The sequence below is a fragment of the Myripristis murdjan genome, chromosome 22 (assembly GCF_902150065.1).
Source record: "Myripristis murdjan chromosome 22, fMyrMur1.1, whole genome shotgun sequence".
NCBI lineage: Eukaryota > Metazoa > Chordata > Actinopteri > Holocentriformes > Holocentridae > Myripristis > Myripristis murdjan.
The window spans coordinates 13,411,595-13,429,333 of NC_044001.1; the positions used below are offsets into that span (position 1 = coordinate 13,411,595).

The window sequence follows — 17,739 nt, forward strand, 5'->3', positions numbered from 1 at the left end:
AATTAATAATAATAATAATAACAACAACAACAACAACAACAACAACAATAATAATAATAAAAAGTTTAAAAATGAACGTGCCGGATATGAGGAAACAACTTCCTGTCAGGCCCCCGGAAGTAACCTCAGAGTCTGTCCTGTTTTGGAAATTTGCAGTAAAATATCTGCGAAGGTACGCGAAGACAGGTGCGAATAATTCGGACAAGAGCAGGATATCCAGGTAATACCAAAGTGTAATGATAATTATAACGTTACGCTTAAGCTGCTTGACGTAGCGAGTGAATTTTAGAGTCACAAACAAACGTCTCGGTGCGAGCTTTTCCTCTGAACAGCTGCTCGGTGCGAGCTGACCTCAGCAGCCCTCTAGTTTCTTAACGATATTAGTGATAATGTGGATTGATTTGTCCTGCTCCACTTAGAAAAAAAAAACCCAAGCTAAGAGCTGCCATCGGGACTTGGAGTTCCAGTTCTGGTTAATCTATAGAAGTAGGTCAGTACACAGGATGTTGTTAGCTTATTTGTCCTGGATATCGCTTATAATCTTGCTAACAAAGCCCTGACGTGGACTAAAAAGGCTGAAGGCTCCAGCCAAGCGAGAGTCCCGCAGCCAAGTGTGTGTCCAGGCTGGCTGGAGCTAGCATGCTAACGTGGCTAATGCACCCCAGTCTCTTAAATCTGGGTGAGAAAATCATCTGTCCTGTGTCTCCTGTGTCCAGGGTCTAAGGACACCATGGCAGAGATGGAGGAAGACGTTGGAGACCTCGCACCGGCTGGGGAGGGTGACGATGAGTCAGACAGGGATGAAGAGGGCAGAGAGTTTGACTGGGTGGCTGATGTTGATGATGAGGACGAGGACGAGGAGGAGGAGGAGGAAGAGGAGGTGGAGGATGAGCAGCCGCTTGACACTGAAGCGTCCGAGTCGTTTGAGTTGGACACCCCGGCTGAGCGCAGTGGTCACATTGCGGTGGTCGATGGAAACTACATGTACATCTGGGGAGGATACAAGGTGAGCATTCACTTGTGCAGCATGTATTTTCCCCCTTTATGTAAAGCACATTGAGCTGCTCCGTGTATGAAATGTGCTGTAGAAATAAAATTGCCTTGCCTTGCCTCAGATTGTATATCTGTCTAAATGAAGTCTTTTATTTATTTTTCCCTGCAACCAGAATGCTCAAAACCACGGATTCTTTGACTTGTACCTGCCAAGAGTTGAGATCTGGGCGTATAACATGGAGTCGGGAGTATGGTAAGAAAAAAAAGTAGAAAAAAAAAACTTTTGTAATAGAGTATTTTGTATCATCAGTACAGAAGTAATCCCACTTACAGGAGCCATAAGGGTGACTAAAAAAATCATGTATAATTTCAGGACTAAGCACATAACGGGAGGTAACCTGCACACGTCCATGTCGGGCAGCTGTGGAGTGTGTGTTGATGGAGTGCTGTACCTGTTTGGAGGGCATCATGCCAGGGGAAACACTAACAGGGTAATGTGTGTGTGTGTGTGTCGTCGTGAAAATGCCACAACATCCTCATGCCGGTTTGAAATGCACCTTTACAAATTGTGCATGCAGTAGTATCACGGTATCTGCTTTGACTCATGTATGGAAAATCACCTCAAATCATCAAATTATTATAATCTCACTGAACTCTAATGTTTTCAAATAATATTTCCGAAAATGTTCATGCTTACCTTTGTCAGATTTTACATACTTCTTGTTTGTTATCATCAGTTTAGAGCGCAGGACTGTGTGTCACACTATCTCAAATTCACTATATCTTAACAATATGGTCGTTCTGAGAGGCGATAAATAATAAAATTGAATTATGTCCAGGTCGAAGTCAGGTGATGTCAAGCCAGTCAGAATGCAGGAGTAGATAGATAGATAGATAGATAGATAGATATACTTTATTGATCCCAACCAGGGAAATTCTGGAAATACTGCTGTTTGCTTTGCACTGGTCTTCTACCACGTCAGCCTGTTAAAGCCTCTGTTCTGCTCTGTTCTGTGCAGATCTACCGTCTTCACCTGAGAGCTCCCAGCCTGGTCTGGGAGGAAATGACCGATCTGAAAGGAGTCCCTCCATCCTGCAAGGACAAACTAGGCTGCTGGGTTCAGAAGGACAGGTGAGGACTGAATATGAAGTTTTTTGAGGATTTCGCGTCAACAAATTTTATGATTTGGTAGAATCCCAGGTATTCACTTGCTATGATCGGGAAGGTGTTAGTGTGCTGGTGAGAGATAAAACATCACAAGTCACAAAATCAAAAAAAAAATCCCCCTACTGGGAGATTCATGTGGACTGGAAGCAAAGTGCACATTATCCCACATATTACACGCCTGACAAATCATTTGTCGCAAAGTTTTGACTTAAAATGATTGTGTCAAAAGCAATCAAACGTAATCTTCCAGCTTTCACCAACAGAGGAGTTGAGCAGGGCTTTTCTGCAAGAGGTGATGTCTGTTTGGCATAAAATGCTCCAAGTTAAGAACCGCAGAAGAAACCTGAGGCACTTGCATTTCTTCTACAATTTTAAACTAACAGGATCCTCATTTTTTCTCATCTAAGCAGCACCACGTGCATCTTGTTTTTTTGATTGATGCTTCAAGTTAATTTACTTAGAAAAAAACAAAGGACCCGATATCTTGACTGTTGACATCAGATTTGAAACAATAGTTTGTTTTTCAGTGATTTCTATTTTAGTGGTTTCCCATAAGAAATACTAAAGAATAACATCAGATCACTGACATTGTATTTTTTTCATTTGAGAAGTCATTGCAGTGTCTTATCATTTCTCTGTCTACAGATTAATATTCTTTGGGGGTTATGGCACTGCTGCTCAAGGACACCGGGGGACATTTGAGTATGATGAATCTTCTTCATTTGTGGTGCGTAAACATTAATGTTCATCACTTTAGAAACAGAGATGGTGTATTCGTATACTGCATCACTGGTTCAGTGTACAGTTTTGGATTCCATTGGTTTCAAACTAAAAATTAAGAAATATCAAACCTATGCAAATGAGCTGGAGTGTGGTTTAATAACCTTACAGAAAATAGATTTTGTACCATTATAGTATGTAATGCTTTTGCCTTTTGTGGTTATTGTTGCTGCTGCAGTGGGACAACCCCGGGCGAGGTTGGAACAATCACATCCACATCCTGGACCTGGAGACCTCAACATGGAGCCAGCCCATCACTAAGGTGAACAGGGGCACTCAGTAAAACCAGCTTCATCACACATGAAGACACACACACACAAACACACACAGTGCCAACTTCATTGAGCAGTCCTCCTCCTCCAGTGTTTTTCCATAATGACAAAGCCTCCATCCTTTATTTAAGTCCTGTGTCTGTCTTTATCCATCATTAAGCGGTTCTTACCTCTCAGAAATATCCTTACCTCTGTTGGGACGTTAGATCAGACATTAGAGGAAACATGAAATGGGAGAATAACCTGACGTATTTGCCATTTTCAAATTTTTTCTAACACGATACAGGGCAACACTCCGTCACCCAGAGCAGCTCATGCCTGTGCTACATTGGGCAACAGAGGCTATGTGTTTGGAGGACGATACAAGGTAAGAAAAAATGCAAAAATCGAGCATCTTGGCCTTTTTTGCTCATATAAGCATGATATTAATGTAGCCCAACTATTAGAAATGCAAACACACTGTGTACAGAAGTTCAGAATATGACACTTTTGCATGTTATGCTAAACATTTTACATGATGATGTACAGATAGAAATTGGAGTAATTCATGCCTCTTCTTATTTTGTCCTCTAATCTGAGTTCCTCTCCCTCTATCCACAGAACTACAGACTAAATGACCTGTACTACATTGACTTGGACACATGGGAGTGGCATGAAATGTAGGTGCTGCACAGATCAGTCCAGCCTGAAAGACATTTTCCTGAGTTGTAATTTACTCACTTTGCTCACTCTCCTGTTAAATCTCTCTTCATGTGAATATGTCCACCTGTCCTCTTACCATCCACCTGATCACCCTCTCTTATTTATTTTCTCCTTACATTGCCACCCCGTCTGCTCCTGCCTGCCTTCCTGCAGGAGCGTCCCCCAACAGGGTCCAGTGGGTCGATCGTGGCACTCCTTCACTCCAGTTTCACCAGACCACATCTTCCTTTTCGGAGGTTTCACCACAGACAGAGAGACGCTGAGTGAGTCTGAGATTTGTCCCGGAACATCAAATGATCACCAAGTAGATGCAATCTTTTGAAGTCCCCATTTAATAAGCTCCCAATACAGTGACCTCACAGTGCACAGGTCGATGTAAATAAGAAAATTGAGAGATTTTTACTGATCTGTGTCTTACAGGTGATGCTTGGCTGTACTGTGTGAGTAAAAATGAGTGGAAACCGTTCAAGCACAGCCACATGGAGAGCCCCAGGTAATTCTTTGAACTCATAATGACATTACTCACTATGGTTGTGGCTGTGTGCATCAAGAGAGCTCACAGACATTTCCTGATGTGCTCCTGTGTTTCAGGCTGTGGCACACGGCATGCTCTGGTCCAGATGGGGAGGTATTTGTGTTTGGAGGCTGTGCCAACAACTTATTATCTCACCAGAGAGCTGTGAGTTGCACATTGTAGCGTTATATCACATACACAGTCAAACCAGAAAGAGTATTGATGGTGACATTCTTTTTTTCCCCTCCCCATCAGGCTCACAGCAATGAGTTATTGATTTTCAACGTGCAGCCCAAATCACTTGTTCGGTGAGTATGTGCAGAAGAGGAGATGATGCTGGACACCTTTCATATTGTCAGCATCCTGACACTGAACACCATGCCTGTGGATGGACAGCTGACACTGATGAGTCTGTGGACTCATCAGTGTCAGCTGATATCCATTTAAAAAACTATCTATTGGTCCTTGAATGATAGTGACATTGACACTTGTGTGACCCTTATTTCTCCAAGTGTTTGTCTTAGTATGACTGTAAAACTAAAAACATATTTTAGCGCTTTCTTTACCGTTACCTTTGGCACCCTGAGTTCAATACTTTAATTCCCTTATTATTATTTTAGAGTGTATCTTTTGCTATCGATTTTCCTCCTTATTTTAGTATGGCTTCACTTAACCATTTTCTAAGACCTCACAAACCACAGAAACCACTATGTCCGCAAAAAGAACTAAAATGTATTAAATAATGGTAAAAAGTCTACTGACCTTTTACTGGAATAAATGAACTGCACTGGTAATACTGGACCTTGTCTGTGCCCCTTTTAAAATTTGTGTATTAGTCTTTTTTTAAACAGCTTTCAATGTACTTTTTGTTTAACTACAAATAGCATTTATGCAAATAAGCAAACAAAACATGACTGCCTATGGTATCTTTAACAAATCCAAAATAACCTTGTGGGGCACCACACACACACACAAAAACTGGCATCAAGGAAAAGAAAGCAGGAAAAAACAACAACAACCCCCCGCTGCAGGCCGGGGGTCCGTTTCACGAAGCAGGTTCAACAAACTCCGAGTCTTACCCCAAACTCCGGGTTGACCTACTCTGAGATAGGAAACTCTGAGTTTTTGGTTTCAGAACAGCTGATTTGAGTTAGTTTTATCAACTCGGAGTAGTTTCACCTGGAGTTAAGCACGTGCACCACAGCTATAAAAAGACAGCGTCAATGGAGCCCCGGTTTGACGAGTCACCATGGCAACGGGGAAGCGTCGGGCTGCGTTTTTCAACCCAGTTGAATTGGAAATCTTAATTCATACAGCGAGTTTGAACATTTTTTTTAAACAACGCACCTCAAAAAGAAAGAATTGCTAAAACATCTATGCGCGGTTTTATAACCATCTCCCAACGAATATTTAATTCTCTGCGCAGTAACACTGCACCTTCATCCACGGGATCGTTGTCGAAAGGACATGCCATGTTCGTGGAAACTACTAATGGACTTCTAATAAAGGCCTACTGTTCCTTGAAGTCGCTTCACTTTGAATGAGCAAAAATAAAAACAGAAGTCACGGAGTTCAAGTGTCAATGTCCTGAGCACAAAGTCCTGTTGCAGCTCTGAGACAGCAGAAGAGGCTGGCGGGCTGAGGACTGACGGTGGTGAGGCGTGGCATAGACTGAAGGGTGGAAACGTCCTTCCTAAATACTGAACTACTCACGGCACTCACTTCTCTCGCCAGTTTTATCCACTGGTTTGCCGTCTTTGGCTCTAATTTTTTAGAGCTCTGAAATCTGCAAACACACTTTTCAGCATAAACTTTTGTGACTACTTCTCTCAGTCCTTAAATTCATGTTTTTTGTTATTTTTGTTAGTAAAACTCAGACTTTGTTTAAAGTCTTATTAAGGTCTTATGCTAATACAAGACATATTGGTGCATGTGTGCTTCTGCCTTTTGATCCTATGCGATCCTAAGGTCTGTCTGTCTCTGTTCTCCAGGTTCTGCATGGATGCCGCGCTGCAGCACAGGGAACGTCTGGCGAGTTGCTGGGACTGCCTGCCCAAACATCTCCTGCACAGCCTGCACCAGAGGATGGCCCGTGCCAACACACTGGGCTCCTAGTCGGTCTAGTCCACAGGATCACAGGATATGTATGCAAGAGCTGGAGAGACAGAGGGAAACGTACTGGCTGGTGCTCTTGGGGCAGGTTAGTTCTTTAAAGAGTGCCAGTTTTATGTGTGTACACAAACATACATACAAAAAAAATGTCTTAGCAATAGTGGACTGCCATGGCTCTGTGGAAACTGGTCCCACCAAGGTTCACAGGCAGTCCTCAAAGGAGTGTGTAACAATCAGTCAAGCACCTAAAGCGCCAGTAGGATGTTCAGTGGACGAGTGTGGTGATGCTCAGCCTTGTTTTAGCTTCATGCTTTAGCCCAGGACTGCTCTAAAACTTTGTATGCTCTCATGCAAGTTGACTTTCACTAAACAGCAGACCCTTATTTGAAGTGATGTTGTCCCGCAATGCCCCCGCCTTTAATAATCACAGCTGCAGGAAATTTAATTTATATAACTTGTAGGTATCACTAAGGCTCAAAGGGATAGGCATGGATCATTAAATCCACTCAAGCAGCACACGAATCGGCAAGTTGGTTGTGGAAATACTGGAAACCAAAGGTAACATTGCTGGTGAAATCCAGTTAAAATTAGAAATGTTTCCCTAAAACACAAATCCATTCTTCAGTTACACTGTAAAACAAACCTGTTTTGAAGATTAGAGCAATATTTGGGGGGAAGGGTTTCCAGTGTTCACACCTTGTCATTTAAAGCAACTGCTTCAGTGATGTAACTCCAGATGTTATATTTCAGTAAGATCTTGATTGCTGTACTTTGCTAAAGTTCTCACAGATGTAAAACTAGTGCTTTAAAATCACTGACTGTTTACACTCGAGCCATGGCAATTTTATTTTTTCAGTTATTATTTGTATATATTGTAATTAATATATTTGCGTGAACTGTTGTGGTTCTTGTGTTTCCTTTGAATTTTCTGAAGTGGCTCCTGTAGCGTTAAATCATATTTAATAAGTAACTGAGATTATTATAAGTATGCTGATGTTGAGCCACAATGCACTGAAATGAAATGCCTCATCATTAGGACTTTCTTGGTTTTTTTTTTGTCTGGTTTGCACAATCTTACCTCTGTGTTTCTATTGTAGAATACAATGCACAAAATGTGTTTAAAATGTGAATTTTGGCTCAAAGAATAAACACATGACACAAATTAATTGCGTTTTTTGTGTTCTTCAACTTTGTTAATTTACATGTTAAAATTTGGAGAAAAATCTTCTGAGGGTCAATAACATACACAATCAGTCTCAAACTAAATCCACTTGCATCCAAACAGTCCCGATACGGGCACTGCCCTGATCTGATCCCAACATATCACCACCATCAACATGTTCATGAATATGATCTAGAAATCTAGGCTTGCTGTCAGTACAGTCCCTCTAGACTGTATGAAAGTCTGTCTCGACAATTGAATCCCACACTGCTGGCCCATGTCTTATTTCTTCTTGGCAGCCAGCAGGTTGGGTGCAGACACTTTGACTTTGCCTGGCATGTTTCTGGACAGGTCAGTGTCCTATAACACACAAGAGGATGTATGACAGCTTTATCTGGTAACAGTACCCAAGAGAGAATAAACCAGCACTGTTTTACTGTAACATTTAAACACTCTACAAACTTTGAATACGCAGTTTAATAAACTTCTTTACCTTGACACTGCGGAACAGGTCTTTCTCTCTGACCGAGGCCTCTTTGGCTTTCATGAAGCTGAGAACTGCTGTGCGGGCAGCTAGCAAGGGAGACAACATCATTAAATATCATTAATGATGTCCAACAATGATCTTAGCCATAAATCATGAGGAAAAGCGAATTTTTGTCCACATGGAAAATCCATGACTGAACATACCTTTCCCTTTCTTTTGGGTGCCCGGTGTCAACTTCACTTTGTGTCTGAGGGTGAAAAACAAGCATTTGATTTAAAATTATTGTGTTAAAAGCTAAGGAAAGCTTCCATCAAGTTAATTTGTTTAGAAATAAAAAATCAACCAGATGTCTTGACTGTTGAGAAATCAAACAAGCCTTATTTAGAAATAATGGTTGACCTCAAAATGTGTTTGCTCACTCATTACAGTCAATCTTCATTTGCCCTGGTTCTGTTTTTCTCTCATTCAGAGACGGCAAAAACTAAGAGTCAGGTGATTGTATTTGACGTACTTGTAGTTGGACAGGGCAGTGTAGGGAGCGCAGACCGGCACAGCAAACAGCAGCACATCGTCCGCATGCGGCTGCCCCGTCAGCGAGGTGAGCAGGTTCTCTGCCTCCTACAGAGACGGCAAGCACAAACAAATGCTCGATTCAGCACTGACATACATTTACCCCCACACACATTCCTTGAGCTGAGGTCATCAACAGGGACTAGTACTTAGTTTTATGTGTACATAAATTAACCAAGATGGAGGAACCCACCTCTGCTCCGGGGTTGTCCTGGTCCACATCATCTTCCTGAAAGAGAAGGCAATATTTGATCATTTAAAGCAAAGGCTGAATAAAAAAAATGTCAGGGTGTGGAAAATGCTGGTAACTCTGGGAGACTATACCATTTCAACACCTTCATTATCAAGATTCACATTTTAGTGAATCGCCTCAAAGTTTGTCCCTGCTAAGTTGTGCAAGTGAGGCAAACCTGGTTGGCACTGTGCCACCTCCTACCTTGTCCTCCTGTTCAGCAGCACCTCCCTCCACTCCAGGCTGCTCCTCCTCTTTATCCTCCCCGTCTCCCGTCCTCTCTGGTTTCTTGGCAGCAGTCTCCGCACTTCGGGGTTTCTGAGGTGGCCTCTGAGGGGCTTTCTTGACCGGCTCATCTTTTCCCTTTCCCTTCTTTCCTTTCTTCCCCTTATCCTTCTCCTCCTTGGAACCGGCCGACTGGGGAAGAAAAACATTTTTTTAAATTATTTATTGTGAGAGGCTGAATGATGCTGCATGTGGCATCTGCTTTGATGTGAAATGTTGAAACATCTGAAGTTTGAGATTCATAGCAGCTTTTGTCTTGGCAGCGGTGCAGTAGCGATGTCTGCCTCCTCAGGGGACTTTTGCATCCAAAAATCACACCAGCATAAATTTTATATTCATAAAAAATTTGGGCTATAATGACTGCAGGACTGTGTGCTGAAGGTTTTATTTTTGTTTTTATCTTCTTTACCCCGAGAAGCTTCATCATCAGCTCCCTATCCTCTTCATCCTGGTCCTTGTACTTCTCCTTGATCTTCTTCAGCTTGTTCTGCAGTGACACCAGAGGAGAATCATATTCATGAACACAGATCTACACGTCCAGGAGCTGTCCATCAAACTCCACATTGCATGTAACACCAACTGTCCTCAATTATTTATCCTCATAAAAACATTATGAGTTTAATCTTACACCTGACTCTTACCATGGATAAAAACAGCAGAACTCAGTATAACCTGCTGTGTTTCAATGCAAATCTTTTTAAATCATAATGCTGGCTTGAATGTACAACATGATGTGCATAGGGGGTTTAACAATTTATTCATAGCCTCAATTATAACTCAATTTACTAAAAGAAAGACAATTTATGATGTAACTTCAGCATGAACTGAAACAAAATTATTTGACTTGATCTATTGGCAATTCTTCAGACCTAACATTGGAGTTTTTTTTTAAAATAGAATAATATTTTTTAATATACTAAATAATGTGTAAGTACGTAATTGTTTGATTTTTTCACATTTTGTTGAAAAAAGGATACTCTTGTATTAAAAATGCTTATTTAATGGATATAAAATGTTGGCTAATTGCATTAAATGAATTGTGGGCTCAAATCACAGTTTGCAAATTCAAGTCAAATCGAACTGTTCCAAAAAACAAAAACCATATTCAAAGCAAAAAAATAATTCTTATACCGAATCACCAACTAATGAATCAAACTGAATTATTGAGTCAAAAATTCACACCCCTATTGTGCCTGCAAACCTTTAGAAATGAGCCCTAGTTGTGTTTGAGTCCTCCCTCACCTTCTGACCTCTCTTCAGAGGCTGCTGGGAGGGGCCTCCTCCGCTCTTAGCTCCCTGATTGGCTCCAGGGACATCAGACGAATCCTCCGTCTTCCCGTCGCTGTGGCCACCGTCCTGCTTCTGCTTCTTCTTCTTCTCTTCCCTGGTTGTCAAGGCAAAGACATGCAGGAGTTCGGAGGAATCTTTGGTTGTACTGCACATTATTTTCCACTACAATCTGTTGCAGAAAGCCTCAGCAGCTGTTCAGTGGTACTGCAGCTGAGTGCAACATCTGTCACTGTAAGCCAAGCTGAGGTGCTTCCTTTCACTTCCAGTAGCTTACCTTCTCTGCTTGGCAGTCATGTGTTTCCTCCCCTGTGTGTCTACCTCAGCCTGAGGAGAAAGTTGAGTTGATACTTTAATATTTGCATTCCCACACAGTGCCATGCATTTCTAACTGGGACTGGTATCATCATTCCATGTGCGACATTTGCAGCTTTATGTATAACATCTGGAATATATGCGGTTTATGACAGCAATTGATTACCTGAGTGGTCACTTCCTTCTTGAAGCCGGCGTTCTGAGTACTAAAAAGGGAAAGACAATGTAAATAAGTTCTTGGTGCTGTAATTTTTAATGAGAAAACAATCACAAAAAAATTAATTCTAACCGCTGAGAGATGAAAACATTACCTGCTGGGCTGTAAGTGGGAGAGGGAGATGGTTGTATCTGGGAAGCTGACCTCGCCGCTCTCTTCGTCACTCTTCATCTCTGCTTCCTTGTCGCTCTCCCCCTCATCTTCCTCTGCCTCGTCCTCCATCCTGTCTGCGTCTGATGCCGACTCCTTGGAAACGCCGGCCGGTGTGTCGCTCGCACCGTCTTCCCCCTCTACCTCGTTTTCCTTTTTCATCTTGTCCTCCGTCTCTCCACCCACTCCTCCTTTATCCTCACCCTCTCCTTCATTGCTGCTGTCATCACCTGCCAGTGCCATGGAAACGGTTAGTATTCTGTCTGCTCATTTCATTTTCCAGTTACAAATATAATTAACAATTGTGGCTAAAAGTATGTTTCCTACCTATCAGCTCCTCTCCCTCCTCCAGCAGCTCAGCGGTGCTGGATGTCACCTCCTCCATATCTTCTTCTATGGTCTTCACCTTCCTCTCCCCTCGGTGCCTGAACACACACTGCTCATCGACCTACATGGAAGCACACACACACACACACACACACACACACACACACATTACCATTTAGGGTTGTGCTATTGATGATGAGAGTTACTACAGATGTACTAACAGCTCATGATGTGTTTACCTTGAAAAGGAAGCCGAAACCCATCATCAAGTAAGAGGGCGGCAGGAAATTTTTCTTTCCTGATGAGAAACATATCAAACGTTAAATGTTCTGTTACACATCCTCATTACGTGTAGGTCTGGTGTCCATTGCCTTGGTGATAGGACTGAACAATATGTTAAAAAAATAAAGAAAGATGGTAAAATCATATTGCATACTGTGATATGATTCATGATTTTAGTAGGAAAGATATGTTTTGCATCATAATTTTCATCTTCTCTGAAAAGGCTATTCAAATATTGTTGGTGATGGTGTTTTCTTACATCTGGAAAATACAATTTGTAGGCTATTGTTCAGCTCTACTTGGTGATGGTGTATCATACCTCTGATCATGAAACTTCCAGTGGTCAGGTACTCTCCAGTCGGAGCAGTCTTGGACACCTGCCCCAAGTGAGAATATAACAATATTAATAATTGTAATGGTAAAATAATAAAAACGATAATAGTTATTCTGCTCTTAAGTCTCATTTTTTCATCTTCTGCTGATCTACAGCTGTGTGACTGATAAAACACAGAGGAGTGATTAAAACAATTAACACACCCAGTTAAAATCCATAAAATCCAGTGATACCAAAGAAACAGCAAACATGTTTTTTTCCGCACTAATAATGCAGCTAACAACTGAACAATAACAAACATGCCACCTTGTAAATCAAGAGCAGCCCGTTGCTGAGGTGTCATGGTGCTCATGGCTCACCTGGTGATGGTGGACCCACCAGGCACTGGTGATGATTTTGGCATCCCAGGCAGCGCTGTAGCACACGGCCATGGTGCCAGCCTCCGTCAGGGTACGGGGAGGGATGGGGTCACCTGGGGCAGAAAAGTGGGGAGGCGCAAATGGGACATGCTACTAAACATAAAATTTAGCCATAACCTGAACAATGTTAATCCACAAACAGAGAGAACGGGCGACAGGTGAGAAGCCAGGTGAGCAGGTTTACCTGAGGGGTTTTTGATGACACAGCTGGTTGCTCCATGTAGGTCAGCATGAACGTAGATATCACCTGACAAAAGTAGAGTTACACATGAGGGCACAAAGCAACTGAGAGTTGTACCATAAACACCATAAATCAATAATGCAGTATATCATGATACTTCCTCTTGTGATACATTATCGATAGATTATCGATATTTGGGTTTTGAAATTCATTTGCACAGATGCACATTTGAGTTCCTATGAGGTGAATTTGTTCTTGCCTTTATGCATTTAAACTGGAAGTGTTCTGTCTTGTTCATATTACAAACACTGAAAAACACAACTGATTCCTGCTTGTTGGAAAATTATTTTGCCTTTTCCAGGGTATTTTTTCCTCTTCAGTTAGATATTGCGATGAATGATAGCTGAATCAAAACTCAATCATTATTGTGTGTAAAATATTGTGATAATATTTTATCGTGAGTGACCCAGTGATCCCCAGCCCTTGTATGCACACGAGTTGATCTGTTACCGGCCCTCAGGTAGCGTTTCACAATCATCTCGTTCTGCTGCTGGTCCCTTCCTGCAATGACGAGGTAATTTTCTGAGCTGATGAACCATAAGAACTTCTCAAACCTGCCAAAAAAAAAGATGAGTGACTGAGTAAAAGGGTGCAATGGATCTCACTGTTCATCAAAGGTATACTGCATCAAACACAGCCTGAATAGGTTTGTATCGTCGCCCATGGTAAAGGTAAGGTCTAATAAGCTGCTGTGTCTTACCAGTAGACTTTCCTGGCCTTCTGAATGGTGGTCACTGTCTGGACCTCTTTTAGTGTTTGCTTTGTCTTTTTCTCTGCAGATTTAAAAGCCTTCAATGACACGGAAATGGAAAACAAATCTAAATCAATGTACTTAGGGTTAGCAGACTTGTCAACAGTGCAGCCCGTTAAATCTCTGGGTGCAAGCCTTTGTCAAAACCACTTTTAGCTCAAGCAGACTCACCTTCTGTGCTGCCTCCACAGTTTTCTGCTCCTTCTTTGCAGCAGACCGTTTGTGGTCATAGTATCTAAAATGGCGAAGGAATTTGGTCCATCAAGTGTACAAACTTTAATTATGTCATGACTCTAATGTAATCACATGACGCTCAATTTGATGCTCTACATGTTCACAATCAAACCTACTTTTTGGCGTTGGCATAGGCTGACAGGCTGAGATCGACGTCCACCAACATGGGCTTGTTCTTTTGCAGCTTGTTTTTCTGTCCTTTGTCTTTGTCTTTGTTCTTGTTCTTCTTCCCTTTCTGCACCTCCTTCTGCTCAGCCACATCTTCCTCTTCCTCTTCTTCTTCTTGGTCCTCCTCAGAAATGTATGGATTCCTGGAGGGAGAAAAATAAAAACGCTCAGCCAGGTGGTGTGAGAATTTGTCAACTGAAGTCATTGGGTGTAAAGTGTCAAGTGCGAATTGAGGACTACTATAGTCTGCAGTAGTTTCTGTATCAGTATTAGGCTTGGGTGCTATCAAGGTGTTACAGCATACCAGAGTATTTAGAAATCCTGAATGTATGACTTTCAATAGCGTCAAAACACAGGCACTTCTCTTTCTATCAAAATGATATGGAGATGCTGTACTTAGGTGATAAGGCGATTGCGAGCGGTGGCACTAACAATATACAGGAATAGTAAAAAAGAAAAATACCTCTGCCCCTTTTTTAGTATTTTGAGTGCAATCCCTATCTATTATTCTATTGGCCATAAGTATTTAACCCCACCCAAAAAACAGATACTGATGAGGGGTGGTCTCACTTTAACAGCATCGTGATGTGGTTGGTCTGGAGCTTCAGCTCCTTGATGGCACAGGCCACGGGGTCTCCAGCAGCCTGGGCTTCCTTGACGATGAGGCCGATCTCAGTCCAGTCGACCTGGTTGGCCAGGGCGCTGCGGACCACCTGCAAAGCTCTATCCACCACTGCCAGGTTCATTTCCACCAGCTCACCCTTTATCCTGTCCACCTCCTGCAACACACAGAGCAAGAGTTAAGACTGCTTTGGTGATTCACTGTCACAAATAACAGACAAAGTGAATCGACTGACCAGCATTGGCAGACTTCAAACAATTCTTGTCATACACACCAGTGTTAACATTTTAGAAAGTAGGGGGTGGATATATAGGGTTAAGACAGAGTCATCATTTGCAACAAACAATTTTAACAAAAAAAAATCCAGAGCTGCTGCTATTGCTGACCTGAGCTTGGTGCAAGGCCTCCAGCCTGTGTTCGTGGTCCTTCCTGACATTGTCCAGCTTCTTCAGAGCCTGTTTCTCCTGCTGCAAGGCCTTCATATCAATCCTCTGGCTCTCCATCTTAGAGTAGAACTCATCCACTGCCTGAGAGAGAAGATGACTTGAATTCGTAGCACTATCTCACAGAAACCAGTTTGAATTTTTGATATTCCCTGACCGGATATGCAGCATACACCATGTTGTACTGACTTGAGGTTTTTATGATTTTGAAATTTTGCAGGCGATCTGGACCAAAAAAGCATGGTTTTTCATTGTAATGGAAGAGTGTAAAACATCATGTAAAGAGATAACACCAAATATTCAGCTGTTCTAATTTTCACCTTGTCAAAAGAATCAAACTCCACATAGGCGCTCTTCACATGCTGGGCAAAGAGGAATGGATGGAATTCCTCATACCTGTAAGATGACAACGTTATTATTAATCAATGTACATAGGTGACCAAATGAAAACTACACAACAGCATTATAGTAGAACCCAACATAATAAATAGCTATATAGAGAGTAAAAAGGGCGTACGTGAGCAATTCTTCACTGGATTTGTCAGGAGCTAAGCTTGGTTTCTTCTCGCTCTTTTGAATGATGTAACCCTTGAATGAAGCAAAGCAGAGTTTGAGAATGTGACAGCTACATTACAGACTATTGCAATACCTTCCCTATTATTACAGATCTCTTACTTTTCCACTGAAGCTCTCGGTTTTCTCCATATATTCTTCTGCCATCTGAAGGGCCTCCAGGATTTTAGGTGCAACTAAAGATAGCCACAGCAAATATCATGACTGTTACGGATTTATAGAAAACTACAACCACCACACCCACTAGTCTGTCAGTGCTGCCATGCAAACACTCGACTCCAGCTGATACCGTACCTTGGGCAGCATCTACTTGGCTGTCGACTTTGACGGAGGCCGAGAGTCCCACTTCCAACAAACAATGCTCAATCAGAGTGGCTCCATAGGCTGGAGAAATTTGCAGAGAATGATAAATGATGCTGAGTCTGATCTTAGCATGACAACAGAACGTTATTTAAAGCTGAAAAGAAATCATATCAATTATCTGGTGCAGTTTTGAGCATTTTCAGAAATGATGCTTGGCCACTTACGAAGGTGTGGATTCAGGATCCTTTTCACTTGCTCTCCGTTTGGTGCTTTAGCAAGGATTTCAGTGAGTCTACATGGGAGAAAAAAAAAACAAGTCTTATTCCATCTGTCTCTCAACACCAGTGCCACATTACTGTTAGGCCATGATGAGGTACTGTACATAGGGGCACACAGTTTTCAAATTTTCACTGATATAGCAGGAATATATCATATATTACTATAAGGATGTCCATTCAATTCACATAGCCAACTAGCACATTTAAAGTGCGGTTACCTCTCCAGACTGATGAGGGGTTCACGGGGTCGGGCGTTCTCCACAGGGTACTTTTCTCTCACTGCGATCTTCACATCCTCTGCCTCATCGGTGCGGAAGCGCAGCAGATTCAGGATGGTGTATTCATGGTCTGCCAGGATGATGTTACCCTGAACAACGATAAAGACAGACAAACATACACATACAGTGCGCATTAAGGTCTTAGTTCTGCTGGGAGTTGATATGATCTCACAGGAAACAACCCTGTGAATGTGTGAGTTATACTTTAAATGAATGTATTCTCACCCTGTCGTAAAGTTCAATGATCAAGTGGTATGCAGCCTCATCTGAGCCAAACTGGATGTCAACGATCCTGTCAACGCCGAGCTGCTTAACCTGGGTCAACCGCCTCGACTTCAGGTGTTTCCGACACTGTGGAAGAAGGAAATCAACATCTGAACAGAGACCCGGCAAGCTTTTCATACTCAACTCCACACATTGTGCTTGATCACAGAGGATCCATAGATCATCAGATGAACACCATTCAACACATTATTTGGAAATTACAGCAACAGGTTCTTACTTTCATGGCAAAGCCCGAAGGCATGGTATTCTTGGGCCATTCGAAGTCTGTAGAGTGAATACGAGTCCCAGATTCAATCAGGAGAACAGCTTTGGTGTCAGGCCTGAAACAGTCATGTGAGACTCTTTTACATATACTGACAATAAAACACACAAAGGTTAAAATCACAGGTTGTGCAAGGGAAGCTGTGTCATGTAGAATGATTATGGCAGTATAAGTGACAGTGGGCTTGCAGGTTTGCTTGGTGTGGTTAGCTGCTGCCTGACAAGCTCAACAAAAAGATGCCAACAAGTTCTTACTTTTGCAGGCGGATGAGGTAAGTCTTGTTGTCGATGTCATACACGTTGTTTACTCTCATGCCAATGTAGCTGTGGAAGAAAGCGACATAAACAACTGGGTGGTCAACATCTGTACACAAAGTAAAGTTGATTACTAGCACAGCCAGGAAGCTAGCAGGCTGGCTGCAAGACACAACAAACCACCTACTTGGCGTTGATCTCGGCAATAACTGCCCTGATATCCACAGTGTTGAATCTCGTTTTCATGGTGGCTTAGCTAGTGGCTACAATTCGCACACATTTAAATACTGAGTGCAAAATATCAACATTTCTAATGCAACATCAGCAGAGAACACAACACGCTAGCTACTGCCACACATGCGTAGAGCTCATCACTCCTACGGAAACCGATGCGGATCAGAACAACTAGGGGGTGCACGCACCACCGAATAGCGCATGA

General features: G+C 42.3%; 2 protein-coding genes across 4 annotated transcripts; one reads left to right on the forward strand and one right to left on the reverse strand.

Annotated features, from left to right (window-relative positions):
• Nucleotides 1-92: 92 nt before the first annotated feature.
• klhdc2 (kelch domain containing 2) lies at nucleotides 93-7,707 on the forward strand. Of its 3 annotated transcripts, none has more exons than XM_030082054.1 (14): nucleotides 93-220; nucleotides 717-1,006; nucleotides 1,167-1,246; nucleotides 1,367-1,484; nucleotides 2,013-2,125; nucleotides 2,807-2,888; nucleotides 3,120-3,203; nucleotides 3,500-3,580; nucleotides 3,814-3,872; nucleotides 4,069-4,178; nucleotides 4,336-4,408; nucleotides 4,507-4,594; nucleotides 4,685-4,737; nucleotides 6,421-7,707. In XM_030082054.1, the coding sequence occupies exons 2-14, from the start codon at nucleotides 731-733 to the stop codon at nucleotides 6,542-6,544; spliced, it is 1,341 nt and encodes a 446-aa protein (XP_029937914.1). In that variant the 5' UTR covers nucleotides 93-220; nucleotides 717-730; the 3' UTR covers nucleotides 6,545-7,707. The 3 variants fall into 3 exon arrangements, with proteins under 3 accessions (XP_029937914.1, XP_029937915.1, XP_029937916.1); XM_030082055.1 differs by having other exon boundaries at nucleotides 111-172; XM_030082056.1 differs by lacking the exon at nucleotides 93-220 and adding an exon at nucleotides 327-490.
• nemf (nuclear export mediator factor) lies at nucleotides 7,589-17,683 on the reverse strand. The gene is made up of 32 exons (XM_030082050.1): nucleotides 17,488-17,683; nucleotides 17,301-17,369; nucleotides 17,002-17,104; nucleotides 16,725-16,850; nucleotides 16,440-16,588; nucleotides 16,168-16,235; nucleotides 15,935-16,024; nucleotides 15,743-15,816; nucleotides 15,585-15,655; nucleotides 15,388-15,463; nucleotides 15,011-15,151; nucleotides 14,573-14,781; nucleotides 13,951-14,145; nucleotides 13,772-13,835; nucleotides 13,550-13,638; nucleotides 13,300-13,403; nucleotides 12,793-12,855; nucleotides 12,549-12,661; nucleotides 12,175-12,232; nucleotides 11,813-11,871; nucleotides 11,574-11,694; nucleotides 11,191-11,476; nucleotides 11,046-11,085; nucleotides 10,842-10,891; nucleotides 10,520-10,661; nucleotides 9,687-9,764; nucleotides 9,197-9,409; nucleotides 8,954-8,989; nucleotides 8,702-8,808; nucleotides 8,394-8,437; nucleotides 8,197-8,276; nucleotides 7,589-8,063 (listed from the first exon to the last, which is right to left on the reverse strand). Exons 1-32 carry the CDS (start codon nucleotides 17,544-17,546, stop codon nucleotides 7,986-7,988), a joined length of 3,255 nt encoding a protein of 1,084 aa, XP_029937910.1. The 5' UTR covers nucleotides 17,547-17,683; the 3' UTR covers nucleotides 7,589-7,985.
• Between the last annotated feature and the right edge of the window lie 56 nt (nucleotides 17,684-17,739).